Source organism: Dicentrarchus labrax, unplaced genomic scaffold, assembly GCF_905237075.1.
Source record: "Dicentrarchus labrax unplaced genomic scaffold, dlabrax2021, whole genome shotgun sequence".
Taxonomy (NCBI): domain Eukaryota; kingdom Metazoa; phylum Chordata; class Actinopteri; family Moronidae; genus Dicentrarchus; species Dicentrarchus labrax.
Genome location: NW_026136721.1, coordinates 18004742 through 18024935, shown reverse-complemented (window position 1 = coordinate 18024935; position 20194 = coordinate 18004742). Strand labels below are relative to the sequence as shown.

The following is a 20194-nucleotide window of genomic DNA, read 5'->3' as shown; positions in this document are numbered from 1 at the left end:
CCGGGACAAGTATCCATAATTCAATGCAATTTTTCGGCCTGGTAATCTATGTATCTGTCTCTCCTAATTTCACCCAATATAGTAACAGGAAAGGTTTGATACTACAGCTTGTAGCAGCTTATACTTTATGTACTGATTTAGTTCGTCCTACTCTCTAGCCATTATCAGTTAGTTGGCTTCTATTTAATGGTGGGCTGGGTTATTGATCTCCTCTAAAAACCTCCTCTGACAGACTGGGAGGTTAATTCCGCCCCATGGACGCAGGGTGAACATGCTGTGGATGCTCAGAGTCAGACTGACACTAATGCGGCAGCCAGGGATGACACAGCAGGGGGTCGGAGTGGCTACTGTTTCCATAGCACTGAGAGCTAGTACACACATTTAATGTCACACGCTTTATGCTAAGTCACACACACACACACACACACACACACACACACACACACAATGTCACAGTCACTTGCATGACAGCATCGCATGCACAAAATTCTTCATATATAGACAAATATCTGTATACACACATGCTTTCAATAGAAACACAAACCCAATCATGCACACACTTCTACACACATGTACGCACTCAGAAACACTCCCAAGTGGAGGCTGACCTTAAAAAATGGACTCACTGTGGTGACATTTTCAGATATGATCGAGGGAAAGTGCTCCTCAAACTGTGTGTGACACAAGAATCCACTACTGATGACTTTACAGGCTGAATTTGACTTCACAGTCTGGACAAATGCTTCATACAATTCACTTTTATTGGTAATTTTCTTGTATCTTATTAGACTTTGCTTTAAGTGTGTTTACATTATAAGCTGTCAGTAGCAGCTGAAGAAGTATAGGACATTCTTTTGGCTTATATTGATTCGCAGTGGTGTCATGTAACATTTACTCAAGTGCTTAATTGACTCATTTTATGCTATTCATGTATAATATTGTAATTTTACTCCACTATATTTAGTTTAGCTTTAGTTAGTTACAATGTTTTTTGCATGAATCTCTAAATTTGGTGATTTTAAATTTTTTAAACTGAAGGATTTAGTGTTCCTTATTTAGTTTATGAAGCAGGAAAATTATCTTAACCCAGTAAGATAATTGTCCTGCTTCTTAAGCTAAATAAGCTATTTAAACCCCTCTTAGATTAGCTGTAAAATGTATTGTCACAAAGCTGAAAACAGGGCTGTTTTACTGACCTCATGAAAGATATGTATTGCTGTAGATTCAACAAGTATAGTAAAGTATATAAAGTAGTTCAAAACAACTACAGCAGTAAAATGCAACATACACATTAGCACAGCAGTATGTTGCAGCATTTATAATAGTAAAACACTGACAGGGACTGTTTTTTCTGCATAAGGAGTACTTTTACTTTTGATACTTGAAGAACATTTTGCTGATTATACTTTTATTTTAGTAAGTAAGGTTATGAATGCAGGACTTTTCCTTGGAGTGGAATATTTTCACACTGTGGTATTACTACTTTTACTTAAGTAAAAGATCTAAATACTTCACCACTGTTGATTTTTGATGTCAGTAAGCTCAAGCCCTGTTCTACATTGCGTAGCGTTTCACTGATCTACTTATCCTGAAGTAACATGTAAATGAGTGAAGCCTTACTGAACTCAGGAGAGATTTCATATCAGTCATGAACAAATACATTTGTTTTGTCTGCTACCATTGGTCCATCTTTTAAATTTGAACAGTAACCAAAAGTCACATTGACAACTTGTGGGTGCTAGAGCTTTGGTGGGATTTAATTTAAACTCTTCCACCTTTCAGATCAGAGAGGTTTGGCCTTTACTGTGTAGGTTAAGAGTTAGTGGTTCAAATAGAAAATCGTTTTTTTGATTACTTGGATCGGGCCATAGTTTCCAACGAGTTGAGTACCACCAATATGGAGACCACATATGGAGAGCACCTGCCACCCTGAATAAGGAACACTCTCACGCAATATAGTGTATGTTTGTGTTTATATGGACTGCTATAGTGAGGTCACTTCTGGTGGGTTTAGGCATATTTGTATCACAATATGTGTGAGATAGCTGTGAGATGAGAAATTTTTTCACACTTCTCTTTCTCACAGACACCTGCCCACATCAGTGAGGGAGTACATTTCTGTGTAGCGGTGGGTCCCCTGGTTGTCAGCACACATGTTACAGAGTGCAGTACATACACACACACACACACACACACACACACACACACACACACACACACACACACACACATGCTGGCACACAGTTTTCGCTGTGTTTACTCTGACCTATATAGCCAGTCATTGGTAGCTCCTGTCTGGGAGGGATGCTTACACTAATGTGAATTTACACCTCAGTGACTTTGACACAGAGAGAAAGAGATAGCAAGGAGGAGAGAGGGAGAGAAGAGAGGTAACACAAAGGCGACATAAGGTATTAACTGTGAGGAAGAGCAGAAGGGCAAGACAAGAGCAGTTGGACACTGAAGTAAAGAAAGCATGACTTGAAATGAGAAGAAGTGACCTAATGATGGCTCTGTGCGGCATAGAGCATCTGAGGATATTGAGCTGTCTGACATGGGCCATTTCCCTCTACGCCCTAGTTGGTCCCCACTGTAATATGGCATTAGGAGGCATGGGTGTCCTCTTCCCTGCTAACTCCTCTGTGGGCTGAAACAGCAGTTGCGGTTTTTGTAGTGTCAGGATGATATAGTGCAAATTTAGTCATCAAGGAAGTGCCACTTTTTAGACACTCGTTATCTTGTCGCTGAGCTGGTGTTCCTCCTCACAACCAGCATTGATTGTACAAGATTGGTTTGTCTGGGACATTTATTTTCAGAAAGTTTACTCACAGACTCATGACTTTGAATGGTATGTTGCTCATTTATTAGACCCAGTTGTTTTGTTTCAGGCATCTTGACCATACATGGTTCAGGGTTGTTTAAGATGCAGAGAGCTGTTCCAGTTTTTGTTGCTGAATAATGACTGTGGCTTTTCCTTATTTCTCAAAAAGTTTGAGGACTAGGAATAGCAACCCGAAGTCACCATGGTGTTGTCGACTGGCCGCATGTTTTTGCAGTGGCAGCTCTAATTTTAAGCTCTTCACCAATTACTGAATCAGTGAAACCAGTGTTATCAGATCAGAGCTATAATAGTCCTACAAAATCACTTCAGCAGGGGTTGGAAAAGTAAGTGAGAGGTGAGAAAAGAGGAAGTGAGAAGGAAACAGCAAATGAGTCAGAAATGCAGAGAGCATGAACCTGCAAACATTCTGCAAACAAGATGGCAGCCATGAAAAGCTCTTTGGATGGCAGATTACTTCTCTGCTAGATTATTAAATGAATCAGTAATTAGAGAAATGCTTTAACTTTTACACATCCTTAATATTGAGCTGGATGATATAACCTTCCTCTTGTTTCCTCTTCTCTCTGCCTCAGGTCTCCAAATGCATATTTATTCTCTGATGCAATCAATTTATACATTATACTGCATGTGTATGCCATGACAATGTATTTTTCTCTTTTCGGTTATTTTTTTATTTTATATATTTATTTATTTAAATCATTAGTTTATGTCAATCTGCTACTGCTAATAGATACATGATGCATGCAAATAAATATTTTACAGTGTCATTGATAATCCATATGCTGCCATAGTTCAGTTGTGTATTGGCATATGTAATTGTATATATTATATATTGGCTTATATAGAAATATAAGGTATTTATCTATTATTAACTCTACCATTAGTTTGCTGTGGTTAGATCTGTGTCGATACTGTATGTAGACACATACCTACACAGGACAGTTATCCACCTGCCATGAACAAATCTATTAACCTCAATTCCTGACTGAAGAACACTGAACTCAGAACTGATATTGTGTACAAATGAGATACTTTTCTTAACTTTCCAAACCAGAATTTCAATGTATTAGTGTCTCATCTGAACCAGACAATGTTACAGCTGACTGGCTGCAGGTTTGTCAGATTGATAACACGCAGCTGTCACTTCCTGCTCTGGTAAAAAGTTATTTGAAGCTGTGCAATTGCATGAACCAAATTGTTCCAGAACAGCTTCAGATAAGTTAATTTTCCTCTTCAAAGGGGTACTCATCAACCTGTGAAAATGTACATAGTAACTTTTGTGATTCTGGAGGGAGCTTCTTAATGAGAGAATGGTCCATAATTATCTTATATACAACAAAAGCCTGCTTTAGAAACTATAGTTGGAGTTGGAAAGACATGGATGCTTACCAAGCAGGGAGGATATATTGAAAGATGCTATCAAGTTACATTAGGTCTAAGGTAAATCAAGTTTTGGGGGTGTGACTCGCAGGGGACTGCAATACTAAATAGTACAATAATAAATTGCAGTTTCCCTTCAAGTCACACAATTCATCCTGTAAAAAGGTGCTGTTCATCTTCAACTCTACTTGCAGTGCAGGACGCTCACGTAAACCCCAAGGCTGCTCATTACAGGAATATCATCAGTGAATGGAACCAACCACAGCAGGCACATACAGTGCTGAGAAATGCTTTCAAAAACAGACTACTAAAGCATGGCCTGATGCACACAGTATCTGCTCCACAGCACACACATTTCTCAAAGGGCTCTGATGACAACAAGAGGCAGATATTCCCGTAGCACCCTGTAACAGTGTTAGTCGTGAGTCTTAGTGTGCGAGTGTAGCAGTGTTTAACCACACTGACTAGGTTTTTATCTGGTTCTGTATAGAGGACAAGGTTTATAGGAGCAGAGGTTGGTGCATTTGAATTTGCGTCTGTGTCATTGCGTCAATTTGAACATGTATTACTCTGGTACTTTAGTCACCTTATTGGCTGCAATGAAGAATCAACTTTAAAACAATGCTTCTTTACAAACATATGTATTAATTAAGAAATAAGGGAAAAAAACAAACAAAACAAACAATGCCCCACTACTATGTGGAAAACTCTTGTTGTGTTTGAGCATCTATGTCTTCCTCCATTTGGCCAGTTTACAAGCCAGTGTACAAGTACTTCTTCTTTTTCTTCTTCGCTTCAGGCTCTGTTAAAGTCAGTGCCTCTGTGACAATCTCTGTTGACAAGACCTCCTCCCTGCCTCTTGCTTGCACCTCCTGCAGACACAGCTCCAGCTGGGTCATCTCTCTTTTTGGCTCTCTTTCCTCTCTTTTGATGCGAATGTGATGCTATACGGAGTCTCATCTCCATTGGTGTAGGGCCCAAAGCTAACAGCAGGCTTGAGGTGGTTAATAATCCCTTTTGCTATGAGGCTACAGGCCAGCAAAGCGATCAAAGCATCTTCCATCAGGCCCTCTCTACTCAGCCAAGCCTCAACCAGCACAGCTATGAGTGACCGGCAAAGTACTCTTCAAGACATTTCAGGTTTTGGAAGAAGACTTTGTTTTTCCCATATTTCTTTACCTCTTTTGCAGCAACAAGTGGATATACTCCACCATCTCGTTCTCAAAGACCTCGTTCTTCTGGTGCTGTGGTTTGTAGATGTTCTTTTCCTAACCTCTAAAAGTTCTACCAGGACACTTCTAATAATAATAGTAATGGCACTAAGTCAAACATTACCAACTATGTCAGCAAATTAGCACTGCAAATTCTCCCTATTTAAAAAAAGAGTAAATCAGTATCTGACTCTTTGAGAGAGTGTAGAGATTGGGAAATGTTTTTTCTCCTGACTCCAATTAAGTTTTAAAGAGCAAATACAAAATAAGAATTAAATAAGAAACATTATTTATTCTCAATTAAAGTGGCCCGATTACTTTTGTGATATTTGTATCACAGAGAAAATTACATTTTGATAACATTCAGTTTAATTATCCATTCCTGAAAAACAGAGAAAAGTAATTGCGGTAAACAAACATTCATCAGGTGAAAGAATGGGTACAGACAGCTCCACTGCAGTATATGGAGAAACCCTCTTTGATAGGTAGACATTGCTAAATAATGCGAGTCCCAACTTTCTTTAAAAATGCACATTTGCAGTAATATTATGGTTCAAAGGCCTTAAATGTTTTACATTTTTGAAGTCCACACTTGGTATGTGACTGATTGTCCACTGTAGGTAATGTAGGAATGTATGTGTGTGTGTGTGTGTGTGTGTGTGTGTGTGTGTGTGTAGTGAGGAGAATAGCCTTAAATAGCTAGCAGTCTGATCCACAACTGTCATGTAGCATTAGGCCAAATGGGAGAGAAATGTCTGTAGCAATGCCCATGCACATGCACACAAATATACACACAAACACAGACTGTTCAAGCCACAAGCACAGGTACACAAATAAACACAGATGCACATGGACGCATGCACAGGCACATAAAACACGTTCCACCCAACAAAGATATTATGGAGCAAATATATTCTTCATTTTATGTATATAAAGATGAATGTACGCAAAGAAAATCTGTTTTTATTTCAACTTCTGTGACTGTGCGCGCACACACACACACACCTACACACACATACAGGCACACACAAACACGTATGTACTGCAATGAATCAGCGTAGCTGTACTAGCCAGAGGCTTTCATACATTAAAGTAAAAAATAAAACAAGACCTAAAAGAAGATGAGAGCAGGGAATGTCAGGCACAGGTCACGCTTGTCTATTTCCATCACTCGCAACCTGGCAGAAGGAGAAAGCACTTGTGTATATATCAGCTTCACGCAAACAGCAAAGCAGATGAACATATCTTTACATAATAAATACGTGATCTAGACTCAACATGGTAGTTCAGTGCACGAAGGTCACTGTGCCTGAAACTGTAAATGTCCGCTGGTGTTGTTGTAAACAGACGATGGGGTGGCAAGGGCAGCGAGTCACAGCAGCGTCACATTAGTACAGCGCTCTGCAGAATGGCCGGAAACAGATCTAAACAGTCGCTTTTTGCTGAACTCTAATTGTCCTTTCTGCCTTTTTTCTTTCCTTTGCTCTTTCTTTTTGTCTTACTTTCAATGAGTCTCTCTCTTTCGTCCTTTCCTTTTCCACAGCAAGTAGTGACGGCTGAGAGAAAAAATGATTGTGACAGTGTAACAATGATATGAGAATACAGCAGTAAATAATATGTGACTTGTTTTTATTTCTGGAATCGAAAGAATTACTTTGGGGTTGCTCTTTGCTATAAGGCAAGGCATCTACAGCCATGCTAGTGCCCCTGTTAGGCTGCTAGCAGGTCATCTTTGCCATGTACACCATCTTAGTTTAGTGTGTTAGCGCAACATTTGCTAATTAAACAGAAAATATATCTGAACCTGAAGGGAATGTCATTATTTTTGCAGGTATTTTGTTTGTACTAATAAGTCAGGGGATTGCCAAAGTTCATCCTGTAAGGAAAAGTGTTGGTCCTCTGCTCCAGATGAAAAGGCAGTATATCAATAAAGCCATCAGCATTTCACACCCATTACCTGCAAATTTTTTTACTGAAAAAAAATAATGATGGCACTAGATAGCAATCCCAGGGGATCAATAAAGTTATTAGAATTTATCCACAAGGGACTGTATTTCTGTAAAATATCATGAAAATTCATCCAACAGTTATTTGATATTTAATTCTGGACCACAATAAAATAGATTTAACTCATAGCGTCTTTAGCGTTAAAAATGTGTCTTATCCCATTGTTTTTCACACCATCTAACTCTCTCTCTCTCTCTCTCTCTCTCTCTCTCTCTCTCTCTCTTTCTTTCAGCCCCTTTATATCTCTGCTCTGTTTTCATTCCCATGACACAAACTGACATGGGGCTGCAGATATCCTTGACCTGATGTGTCTACATGCTTTTCATGGATAAAGCCCTTTATTGCACATAGGTTTGCAAGAGAGACTGTGAGGTCAATTCTCACTGACGCAGTGCAACAAATATGCCACATTAGGTCCTTCATGTCATGCTGTCTAGCATCAACCTTTTTCACCCTGTCATGGTAAAAGTGTTTCCTCTTAGCAAATCAGTATTAAACAACTTGACTCTTTATTAAAGATACATGTCCGAACTGCTCAAAACTGTTGTTTTAGCATATTGTGTTGTATTGTATTGTATTCTTTTTTATGAAAGTGAGTAGATAGACCCAGAGCGAGTAAGTATATTTGTTTACCCAATATGACTATTCTCGTTTCAGTTTCCAAGCGTTTTATCCTTCTCATACATATTGAAATATTTCAACAGTGGCAGTGCCAATCTTATGTGAAAACGATTCTTCAGAGTGTGTAGCTGTCAGGTCAGGCTGAAGGTCGGCATGATACCTGCAAGAAACTGGATTTGAGCAGACAAGCTGAGGGATTTCACCCAGAGGTTTCCCTCACCATGGAGTCTTTGACCCTTGAGCTAATTAAAAAAACAGAAGAAAGATAAGGGAGGAGGGCTTTTCCCTTCTGCATCTTTCTGCCTTTTTAGCGCAGGAAAGCCGAGGATTAAGGCTTAGCACTTTTCACCTTCTTGGGACACCGTGTTCGTTTTCATGGAAAGGGATCAGAATGTGGAGCCTTAAACCCATTTTCTCATGTATGTGGTTGTCAGTTTCACATTATGCTGTCACTCTGGATTAAAGTCTCATTCTTATTCTGTTTCATGTTGATATGATCTTTAGGACCTTGTTAAGCTGCTATATGTTTAAACAACCTGCACAGTTGTCATGACTTTCACATTTTCTAATGGTGATGAAACACTGATGCGTGACAGCTTATTGGATTTCTACTGATATGGACAGTATTTGTTAAGGTTTATGACACAAGGTCTTGCAGAATGTATTTTTTATATTAAGATGATGGAAACACATCAGAATAACAGTTTTGAATTGATATGTTATGGATTGCAGATTAGATGTGAATTGTTCCAATTATTGCAATCTGTTTATTTGAATAACCAAGTGCAGTTGAAATCTAAAAAAAAACATAGTGTCATAGTGTTGTTTGTAATACAAATGATTTATTTATATGACTTACTTGAGCAGTAATAAACTGAAAGTTACAGAGTGGTTTGGGAACATCATTGGACATACTGTACAGCAGAATACCAGTAAAAGTACAAAGGTTAAGGTTGCTGTCTGCCCAGACCCAGGATCTGGCTTCCATGTGCACATAAACCTGATCTCCTTTCTGAAGAAGCAGCACTACCCCATTGGACCCGTTATCAGTGATGTCAGAGGCTGTTGGGTGTTCAGCAGAGCCCACAACAGCCTCACCATTCTTGTACAAGAGTAAAAAGCCAGGGTTTCCTCCATTAGCATGAGAGTAGAGGGTAAAGTGGTAAACTCCACTGACTGGAGCTGTAAAGACTCCTGAAAAGGAAGTTACAAGAAGACAGAAGTTATTTAAAAATTAATGTAACTGGAGGTGAAATAGATGATACATTTTGTTCTTCATTTTTGATGAACAGAAAGGCATGAATGATCATCACATTATGAAAGGATTTGCTAAATGAGGAATGCACCCAAGCAAAGCAAGAAAACTCCTGTAGTGCACAGTATGCTGTATGAGCAGTGTAATGTATGTGTAATGTGTAAATGTATTTACCTTCAGTCATTGTTGTTTTCACCTCTTCCACCGCTGCAGCTGTTTGTTCAACCTTGTTCTTCAGCTCTTCTTGTACAGTTTGATTTATTTCTAGTTTGGCTTCCAACTCTATTATGTAAATGCATTAAATACAATACATTTAAGTAAAGTCAGACATGTGACAAAATCAGAATAATTAAAATTAAAGTTAAAAAATATTCATACTGAGTGGTAATAATACACTATTACATACACATTACATTACAATAATACATTAATGTATACACATATACAGGGAAAAAAATATGAGCAAATGTGATGGATATCATTATAAACTTTTAAAGCCAACAGAATGATTTATTAAACTTCATCAAACCAATACAGATGTTGATATATTTTACAGTGGATCAGTTATATTTTGCCTGCCTTGATCAGCTGTTTTCAGTGCCTCCATCTCAGCCTCTGTTTTTTCAAGGTTAGTGTTCATCTCCTGGCCCGAGAATCAGCGACATTCAGTCTAGTGTCTAACTCTGTGGGATTAATGGAAGAGATTGAAAATAGTATGAACTATTAACTACCTGTTAATCTTATGGTAGTAAATAAACATTTAATTAAAAGAGGGCATATTTTCTCCAGCGCCTCCACTTTTGTTTCGGTAACGTCAAGGCGTGTATTCAATTCCTTGGCCAGGCCATCATTGGCGTCTACTCTGGATTTTTAGTTTTAGCGGAGGATTTGAGATAGAGGTGAAACTGCATTAATATCAGTCATTATATCTAATTTAAATCAGAGTAGGGATAAGAGGGTACTTTGTGTTTCAGTTGCCCTAATAACCTAATTACTCATTCATAATCAATTGTAATTTTCTACCTTGATGAGCTGATCTTCAGCTTTTACCTCCCTGACCATGCCTGTGGTCTTGATCTTCAGCTCTTCACTCAGGCTCTCAGAGACTCCCAGTCTGGCTGCCAGTTCTATTAGAATAATTTAGAAGAGTGAAACCTATCAAGCCATCAATTAGGCAAACAGAGAATATAATGATAATCGAAATGTACAGAATCAGCACTGTAGGCATGTCTTTATTCTCTTCACCTCGATCAGCTGTAAGTGCCTGCACTTGTCTCAGCTATCTTCAAGGCTGATCTTCAGCTCCCCAGTCAGGCTTTCACTGGCTGACAACCTGGAATTCAATCCTTCGGATAGAGGAAGAGTTAATGGTGAGATTAGATAATATAGGGCTTGACCTCTATTACAAGAGTGTCACTGGTCATGGATATTCTGGGAAAGCCACTGAATTTCATTCTTTGGGGAATATGAGGGGATTTCATTACATCATGATTTCATTTGTTCGTTTATTGCATTAGATAGTATAGTTTCAGCAGAACTAGAGTGGAAACTGGTCTGTTAATCCTTTTTGAGACAACATTAACAAACCTGGAAGGGGTGAAAAGGCTACTACTGAATTATGAAAATGTCATGTTAAATTTAAAGCAATTTCTATCAGGACCCCCAGTGGGTCAACCTACTACCTACCTAATAATCGGGCAGAAAACTCCTTCTCCTGACTCTCACTGTACTTTAGTTTGGACAGATTGCCAAAAGATGGCACTCTTTTGGTTTCTGATAGCTCACCTAATATGTACATGTATTTATTCACAATGCGACTGCACCAATACAATTATCTCTGTGTTAATGTACCTTTAATTTCCACCTGTAATTGTGCCACCAGGGTTGTTTTTGTCTCTGCCTGGACATCAGTGGCATTCAGTCTGGCCTCTAGTCCTGGTCATTACATTTAGGAATAGAACATAAAATATTTAGTATTATAATATAATATTATCTTTCATACAAAGCAAAAAGCAAAAAAAAAAAAAACCAGTCTATCTCATTCAAAATATATTGTACATCTACTGACATAACTAGCCATGCAGTAAGAATGAAGTTCATTTACCTTGATCAGCAGCCTGCAGTGCCTTTACCCCTGCATATGCGTCACCAAGCTTATTTACGACTTCTGTCTGGCGTTGAACTCTATTTGTTGAAAATGAGGGAATAAATACTGCATGATTTCAACCATTCAGTCAAAGATAAATCATGAGGTGAGACTAGATGAGCTAAGATGAAGAGGAAATCTACTTTTCTCGTCATTAATAACTGACTTGTTTGTTGTATTACCTTTACTTTCCCTCTGCACTTGTTTTCCACTCGTTTGCTTTGAGCCTCCAAATTACTGGCATTCAGTCTGGCCTCCAGTTCTGCTCAGTGAGGATGGAATAAGGACGATTAGAGTAAACAAATAGAAGCCAATAAATTGCATGGAAACAAGTAAAAATAGATGCACACACAGGTTGCGGCCTTGGGAGGAGGAGTCAACTTCAGTCTTCCTGCTTTTTTAATTTTATCAAGTGATGCTATTTGTACTGGTATTATAAGTATTTTAAATAGAACCTTTTAAAAGTATTTTTCATGTTGTTGATAAAGTTACCTTACCTGTGTACTGCCGCACGACTTGCTGCACCTGCTTCTTCTGCTCCTCTTCCTGCATCTCACTGACTCTCAGCCTGGCTTCGTGGTCTGTTTTACATGACGGAAATAATTCAGTGTCAAATAATGTCAAAACATAACACCTTACCAGGTTGTGATAGAAACTGTCCCAACACACAGAAACTATAATTGAGTTAATTCTTTTTGATAAAGAGATGCAAGATGACAGAGTGACTGCACATTTATAGAACATTTTCATTCTACCAGTATATCCTTTCTTTAGTGCCTCCCCCTGTTGCCATAGTTCCCCCATCAGGCTGTCAGTGACTGTCTGCACAGATCTTTGTTCTGTACAATAAATGACATAGATCATGTAATGCAGTATGAGTGAACACGAAACATTAAGTAATAAGTATATTTATGCCATTAAGTTGCTGCATACTTCAACCACATTACCATACATACCCTGTACTTTTAGAAGTTGCATCAGGTGTGTTTCAGCTCAGTTCTCTGTTCATCCAAAATAGTCATCATCTACAACAGGGGCTTTTAAGCGTTAGTTGAGCGTGTGAAAGGTTATGCAAGGTCTACATGTTGTTTATGTGTAGTTGACCATATGAAGTTTATGAAACATGTTCACCAGGGTCAAGGATAGAGGTATTATGATAAGAGGCTTTCACATCCTAAAAAAAAAATTACATGACTGCCCTGAAATGTATAATTATTATTTGTTTTAAAACATCTGAAATACCTCCTTTTCTTCTACATTCCAAAATAGATACGTTGAGAGCGTAGAGTTTGTTTTCTAAAGTGCAGACCTGAGATATTATATACACTGGCAAAGATTTTTTACACCAAAATAAACACCACACTATTTATAAGCATTACTTCTGGAATATTCAATCATTGACCATTCTTATAGTCTTTAAGATAAGATAAGATACGATATTCTTTTATTTGTCCCAATGTTGCAGCAGCACAGTGGATAGGGAAAAAAACAGTATAAAAACAGTAGGAGTAGGAAAGATAATGAATAAAAACACTATGTACAAGAGAAAAACAGTAAGAATCGACAAACAACAGATAACACAAATAGTACAAATAGTAGCAGCAGCAGTTGCACATGGGCAATAGATTGCACAGTGAAATATTGCACATTGTTATTGTCAACAATGGGGGGGGGGGGTCTACTGGGAGCAGTGCTGGTTGTTATACAGTCTGACAGCAGCAGGAAGGAAGGACCTACGATATCTCGTATATATTTAGCGAGGGATGATGTTTTGTTACGGCAACTCCACGAGTCTATGACATATAGCTTAGAATAAAAATGAAATGAGTATGTGGCCATAGTGATGTTACATAGTCAACATTTTTATAAAATAATCATTGTTACATGCTAGACCTACAGAAGAGAGTGGTAGGTAGTATATGAGGTTTACAAAGACTTAGATTGAATACATGGAGGACAAAGTTATTTTGTATATTGTTAAAAGACAAGTTCAGCATTATTACGTGTGTGTTTTTGGGGGGGAGATATTTGTATTTAGCTTTGTGTCAAACAAAAAAAAGGAGGGAAATATGATGTATTGAAGAGGAACTGGTTAAGTCACACGGACTGTAACCTTAAATGTGTGCTATATAAATACTTTCTGCTTCTATAACTCTCACAGTCATCGTGACATTCAAAGAACCATTAGTGTATGTGCACGCAAGTTCGTTCACATGCTTGCCTTTGTGTATGAGGGTTAACACGTGGAAGTACTGCGTGTCCAGCCGGCTCACATAAACCCTCAGGACAGCATCATGACAGTGGAGTGGAGAGCTGGAGGTGTTTTTGTGTGTGTATGTTCGCTCCCATGGGCAAGGCAGAGGTCAGGTTTTACACGGCGAAGGTTATAGAGTAATACAGGACAGATCTGCTTCCACACACCTAGGTGCATCAGTGTGTATGCTTCATATGTATGTTTGTATATGCATGCGTTTATTTTTGTTTATCTTGATTTGTTTTGTTTTGTGTGTTACTAAGCTGGAGGAGTGTTCCACTGCAGCATATGTGAGATTAGATGGTACTCAACAAAGGTCATAGAGCATTCCCTATGACAGAACTGCTGTTACACACCTGAAGTTGTTTTTTTATGTGTGGGTCACCGTATTACCCTGTGTGTTTTGTGTGTGCATGCACATGAATGCGTGGCCTTAACATACTGTATGTGCTTATGTGCTGTATGTGAGCCTGCATTGCATATGCTCATGGCTGCACCAATTGCTGCTATGTAGCAGAAGAGGCTTTAGAGAAATGGTTGGATGTGTAAGTGGGTGTAAAGTGTAAATATGTGAGTCTTCTAAATGGGGGGAATAGGGTCAAAGTGGGTGAAAACATTAACCTTGGCCAATATCAGAGAAACCCACAGGAAATCCCGCTGTCGCCAGAGAAAATGTCACAGTTGAGAGAGGCTTCCTAGAATATCCACTGGAGGTTTTTATGCTCTTTTTGCTGAAATTCTTCCTGTGTCTTTGTCTCTCTTTTGCTTCCCTCTGTGTCATTGCCTTTGGATTAAAAATATGTACCAGCTATAAAACTGTCCCTAATATCACTGAAAGTGAAGACTATTATGAGTAATTGCATTACAGAGATTTGGATAATTTCTCTCACCTGATAATAGACCTTCCTCTTTAGACATTAGACATTATAACTGGATCCTTGGTCACTGAAAAATGGAAACAGCCATTTAAGTCAGAAAGAATCACCAGCTGTTGTCAGAGATGGTGTTGTTAGTCTCCAGAACATTTGGACAAAAGGACTTAAACAAAACAAAATGTAGATGTCAAGATTGCCCTCCCAAATGTGCAAACACTTGCCAGGAAGAGTTTTATTCACAGTGGCTTTGCTGTTTGCTGCCGACTTGTTTTTGTGTGAAAAAGTGTTTTTCAGCTTCAGCTGTAGCAAACATCAAAAACAATGTTTTTCTGAGGTGCTTGAGTCTTGTAAAATGACATACGGGGACTCTTTTCTGTGTTTTGTTATCTACTCCCTTCCTACGCACCAAATGCTCGCTTCTTGTCAGAAAATGTTTTCTTCCTATCTTCTTTGCTGAAGCATGGCAGAAGTAATTGTTGCAGGTGATTTAAAATGTATGTGATTAAGGAGTCATCCAGCACCTCTGTCTAGTCAAAGATGTCACACCCTTGCTTTATGCGTATTCTTTGTTCTTTTTTTTTTTAAGTTATCTTTTTGGCCTTTTGTTGGCTTTATTTATAGAGACAGCTGTAGAGAGACAGGAAAGGTGGGTGGACAGAGAGGGGATGACACGCAGCAGAGGGCTGCAGGTCGGATTCGAACTCGGGCCACTGCAGCAACTCCGTATATGGGTCGCCAGCTCTACCGTCTGAGCTAACCGGGCGCCCGTTCTGTGAGTTTTTAATGCGTGAAAAGGATATTCAAGGCTGCTGTCAAACTTCATATGCATGTGTCTGTAGCATTTTGAGGCACAGTTGGCTTTACATTTTTGATTTAAAAAATGATGCTTCATCAGTTGGCAACTTAACAAGGACATTTAGTAAAGCGGAAAGCACAATTTGTGATTGTTTGATGTTGCATTGAATAATTTTATCATTCAGAAATGCTTCACTATCACAGTCATTTAGACTTACATAAAAATGAGACAAGCAATGGCAGCGTGCGTCAAAATATGTGCAGCCATGCTGGGAAGAGGCCTATAGGGTATGTTGTAGAGGCTTTCTCAAATTTCCTTGCCATGGATTTACAAAAGAAAACGTATATGAATGCTGTATGTGTGTATTTAGCTTTTGTGTGGGACCTGTTCATGTTCACACAATGTGAGCTTAACATGTATATAAAGATTATAATATATAGGAGATTTGTTGTGTGCTGGATTGAGTATGACTAAAATACATTACACAGAAGGAGTGCATACATTGTGAGTGAATAATCTGCTATATTTTTGCAATCTAATTTCAGTGCTGACAGAGGTAACAGAATATAGGATAAGTGATGGAACTTGTAATGCACTAAAATATTTATAGAATCTGTGACTTGCTGCATATTTAATCGACAAGTCCAAAGGGATCACATGTGTTGTGATCTAGCTCAGTTGGCAGGTTGGCGAATGTCTGCATTTTGACTCAGTTTATCATGAAGATGTGCTTATATAATGCCCTACCCATTGTCAACTAGTAGATTTCCTGTGTAGCAAGGTAGCATACCAATCAGTATTTGAAAAGTGGATCAAAGTCTGGATGTGGATGTCACTTTTCCTCATTAGATGAGGAAGATGCCTTAGTTTTGGTCTCGAGTTGGGAGAAGAAGAAATGTCGGGGACACAGTAAAAGGCAGGTCCATGTACTGTACATTTTTAATATGCATTATATCATTCACACTGACAGACTTTTCTAGTCTCTCACTTGTAAACAGATTACTGTAGTTGTAGATACAGTAGAGTGCTACAATGTCATGTGATAAAATTCAAACATCTTTGACTTGACTGACGCGAGATGAGACTGAGCTGAGTCTCCATTCTCCCCATACTTCTGGGAGACCAATGTGTCACCAAATGTACAGTCTGGTTTGCTAAATCTCATGATCAGAATGGCAAATCATTCAAATAATCATGTGTTTTTTCCGCAGTTTATGTTGCCCTATTTATACATGCAGAATTAGTTGTCTGAGTCTGGCTGAACTTCTGAACTTTCTCTCTTCCTTCCCCTACAGATTATTGCATATCAACCATATGGACGCTCTGTAGACTGGTGGGCATATGGAGTTCTGCTCTACGAAATGCTGGCAGGGCAGGTCAGTGGTGTATACGCTCATAACACACACACAAACACACACACACACACACAAACACACACACACACACACACACACACACACAGAGTTGTACTTTTTATGTAATTATCTACGACAGATTATGCAGAAACTTTACACAGAAACAACGTTGCTCACAGACTGCTCACAGCCACATTTTTCCCACATTGACGTTCCCCTGATAGCAAGGCTCTTCAGTGGCCTGAATGTACTCAGGTGGTGCTTTCTAAAGACCTTCCCACCAGCACTGAATAAACATCTCCAATCAGGGCATATCCTATTTGGTGTAACCTTTTACCCTCTTTTATTGTAGTCAGCTCAGTTTACTGATTACAGATTTGACCAGTGAGGTTTTACGCGCCTGAAAAATCAGGTTACTAATTTAAATGGCTTACTGTTTTTGGAGTTTAACTGCAGTTCAATTAAAGGGGAACTCTACCAATTTTACACTTCAAAGTCTGTTTTACAGGTCTTGGGGAGTACTACTGCAAAAAAGTTGTATAGACCTTTTTGTCACTCCAGAGCAGGGGTCAGCAACCTTTACTATCAAACAGGCCATTTTTGGCCCCCCAAAAAACAAGAAAAAAGTCAGGAGTATATTTGAGCCTTGCTAATGCTAATTTCTTGCTGCAGATCAAGCCTACTGGTAAGCCAGCAGCATTGGTGGTGAAAGCAGACAAATCTTTCCACACACTATTAAATTCTCTATTTTTCTCCGAGACTTATATTTTGGGGCATTTGGAATTTATAGTTAGCCTAACTAGACTCAAGATTAGTAGCCACCACTATTGAGGAAAAGGATGTAAAGTATGATGTACATTTTAGTTGACAAAATGTTACATTTATTAGTTTTTTGTTTTTGCCTGTGTAATGGCTATAATTTTTAACAATTTGAGAACGTAACAATCACTTTAGGCCAACAACAATGATAAATGAAAATGTTGAAAAGTATCCGTTATTCATTTCCATATCATATTTTGTCAAAGCCAAAGAAAGCCACTGGAGAGAGAGCTAAAGAGCTGCTTGTGGCTCTGGTGCCGCAGGTTCACCTACCCCTGCTCCAGAGGGAGCTACGGGAGAGTCTGAAAAACATTCTGATGGATCTAATAATTGCCTCAAATGATTTTTTTTATCCATTTGTTAATCACGAGTTCGAAAATGTTATAGGAGTTCAAAAAGAAACAAACTCCTGAATGTTTCATTGTCTGTTGAATGTGCCATAATTAATTTGTGTCCTGCTGGGCCCAAATAGGCACAGAGAAACCAAAAAAGACTTACTGTGGTTGCAACACGTGTTAAGCTTGGCACTTTTCCTCAGCCAGCTTGCTGCTCTGCAACCAGAAAAGCTGCCAGCCTTTTTGTGTTCTTTTTAGTGCCTACATTTGTACACAACTTGAGCAAAGTAAATTTCTCATATTTCTGCACTGAACAACTCTTTGTTACCACTGTTCTGTTTGGGAAGCCTACTTTGTCTTTTGCTGGATACAGCATGGTGTGCTGCCAGTGGACATAAGTCAATATACTGAATAATACTCTGAGTTATTGACATAAATGTATCAATAATGTGTTGGCAAAGATTTGATTTGGTAAACAAGAACTTTGTGCAGATATCTGAATATTGTCTTAAGGATGCATCCTTAGGAAAGCACCAAGCTTGACATGTGGGACAACGTTTTTATGTTGCCTCTAAGTGACTGCATTTTGTGCACAAATTGAGCAGATTAAATTTTCCCCCTTCTTTATGTTACCACTAACCCTTTTGGGAAGCTTACTTTTCTGTTTCTTTGAGCTTTGTTTAACTAGGATAGCATTAGCCTAAAGCCAAAGAAGCTGTGTGTGGTAGTTGCATTAGAGCCTCTTCATGGATTGGTCTAGTATTAGATATTTATGATGACTAAATGCAGTCTCTGCAGGTTTCAGCATCAACCTCAAACCACATTCTAGTGGAAGCTGAAGGAAGAACATTGAGAAAGTAAAAAAATATATCGCCCATCAGTACATTTTTTTTTACAGGATTTAATAAAACATGGTTCCATGACTCAGCACTAAATTACTTATTAAGACATTTAATATTCATTAATATCTTTTTGATATGACCACCATTCCAAAAGGCTAACACAAAAGCAAGCTCCTCCACAACAAATCAAAACATGAAGATGGGTATGTTTTTCATTCCCAAATAAACATTAACAGAAGTTTTTACCTATTCAGATGTTCCCTTCCCCTGTTTCTCCCTGCCGTGTGTGAAATCAGGTAAAGAGGGCATGATGCAGACAGGCTATCTCTACTCAAAGGGGCCAGTGGAGTGGAAATGACGAATAATTCATTTTATGGACTGTCAAAACACCCACATTATGGTTACTGATGATAACCTCCCAGTGTAGAGGGGGAAAAGCTGGGTCATCCACTCCATTTGTCCTGCAAGGTCTTCCTGTGAAAAGTGTTTGCACAAATTCTGCACTGTTCCTTGTTGTTTTCTCTCCATTTACGTGTGTTTGTTGTTCTCAGTGTTTTCTCTCTGTATTTTCCTCTCTATTTTTGGTACCCTGTTTAGTCAGATTTGTGTCCTGTTTTATCTGACCTTCCTTTATTCATTGGGGAAAACAGTTATCACTAAGTTTGGACAATTTACCTGTCAAGTCGAGAGGGCACGAATGACAAAAAAACAAATGTACCACTGCTGGATCCCTTGGACGCTACATAGTGACACTTTTAGCAGTAAAGAAGAGTAGAGAACAATTTATTCATCCAGAATATGACAATGGATGAAACACCAACAACATCCTCAGTATTATGTCTTTCCACCCCTAGCCTCCATTTGATGGAGAGGATGAAGATGAGCTGTTCCAGTCCATTATGGAGCACAATGTGTCCTACCCAAAGTCTCTGTCCAAAGAAGCTGTCTCCATCTGCAAAGGGGTGAGTAGATGTTCTTTGCTATCAATGAAAAATATTTTTTCTGTTATACAGCAGTTTGTGTGCTAAAGCTAAATCCATAAACATAATGATAGCTGAATCTATTTGGTAATCATAAAAGGTTAACATTCAACTTGCTGTCAGTTGTTTTTTTTGTTTTACGAACACATTCAGAAAAATGCACTTAAACTGTCCTGTTTAACTGGGACTGTTTGCCCCAGATGTTTTTCCAACCTGCATTGAAAATCCTGGAAAAAAAGGCTTATTAAACTCTTCCACATTCTTCACTGAAGCTAAAATAATTTAAGTTCTTGTAAGAGGGCTACAAGACCTGTCTGCTAGTTCAACTTCAGGGAGAGAAACAGCTGCGTCACAGACTGCTGTAAGGCTTTTCTTAGCGTTCCAGAGTTAGACGTAACATGTGAGAGGTCTAGCTCCATTTACTGGAAGAATCTTCTTTTTCCACTCAGTTCCTGTGTCTTTTACATTTGCATTAT

At 38.7% G+C, this 20194-nt stretch overlaps 1 protein-coding gene across 4 annotated transcripts in view; it reads left to right on the top strand.

The window, feature by feature from the left end:
• Positions 1-20194, top strand: part of prkcaa (protein kinase C, alpha, a) — a 143783-nt gene that overhangs the window by 103098 nt on the left and 20491 nt on the right. For all 4 annotated transcript variants that reach the window (XM_051384076.1, XM_051384074.1, XM_051384075.1 and 1 more), the window contains 2 exons: positions 16683-16763; positions 19593-19700. In XM_051384076.1, coding sequence (XP_051240036.1) covers positions 16683-16763; positions 19593-19700 — 189 coding nt within the window. The remainder of the gene's footprint in view (positions 1-16682; positions 16764-19592; positions 19701-20194) is intronic.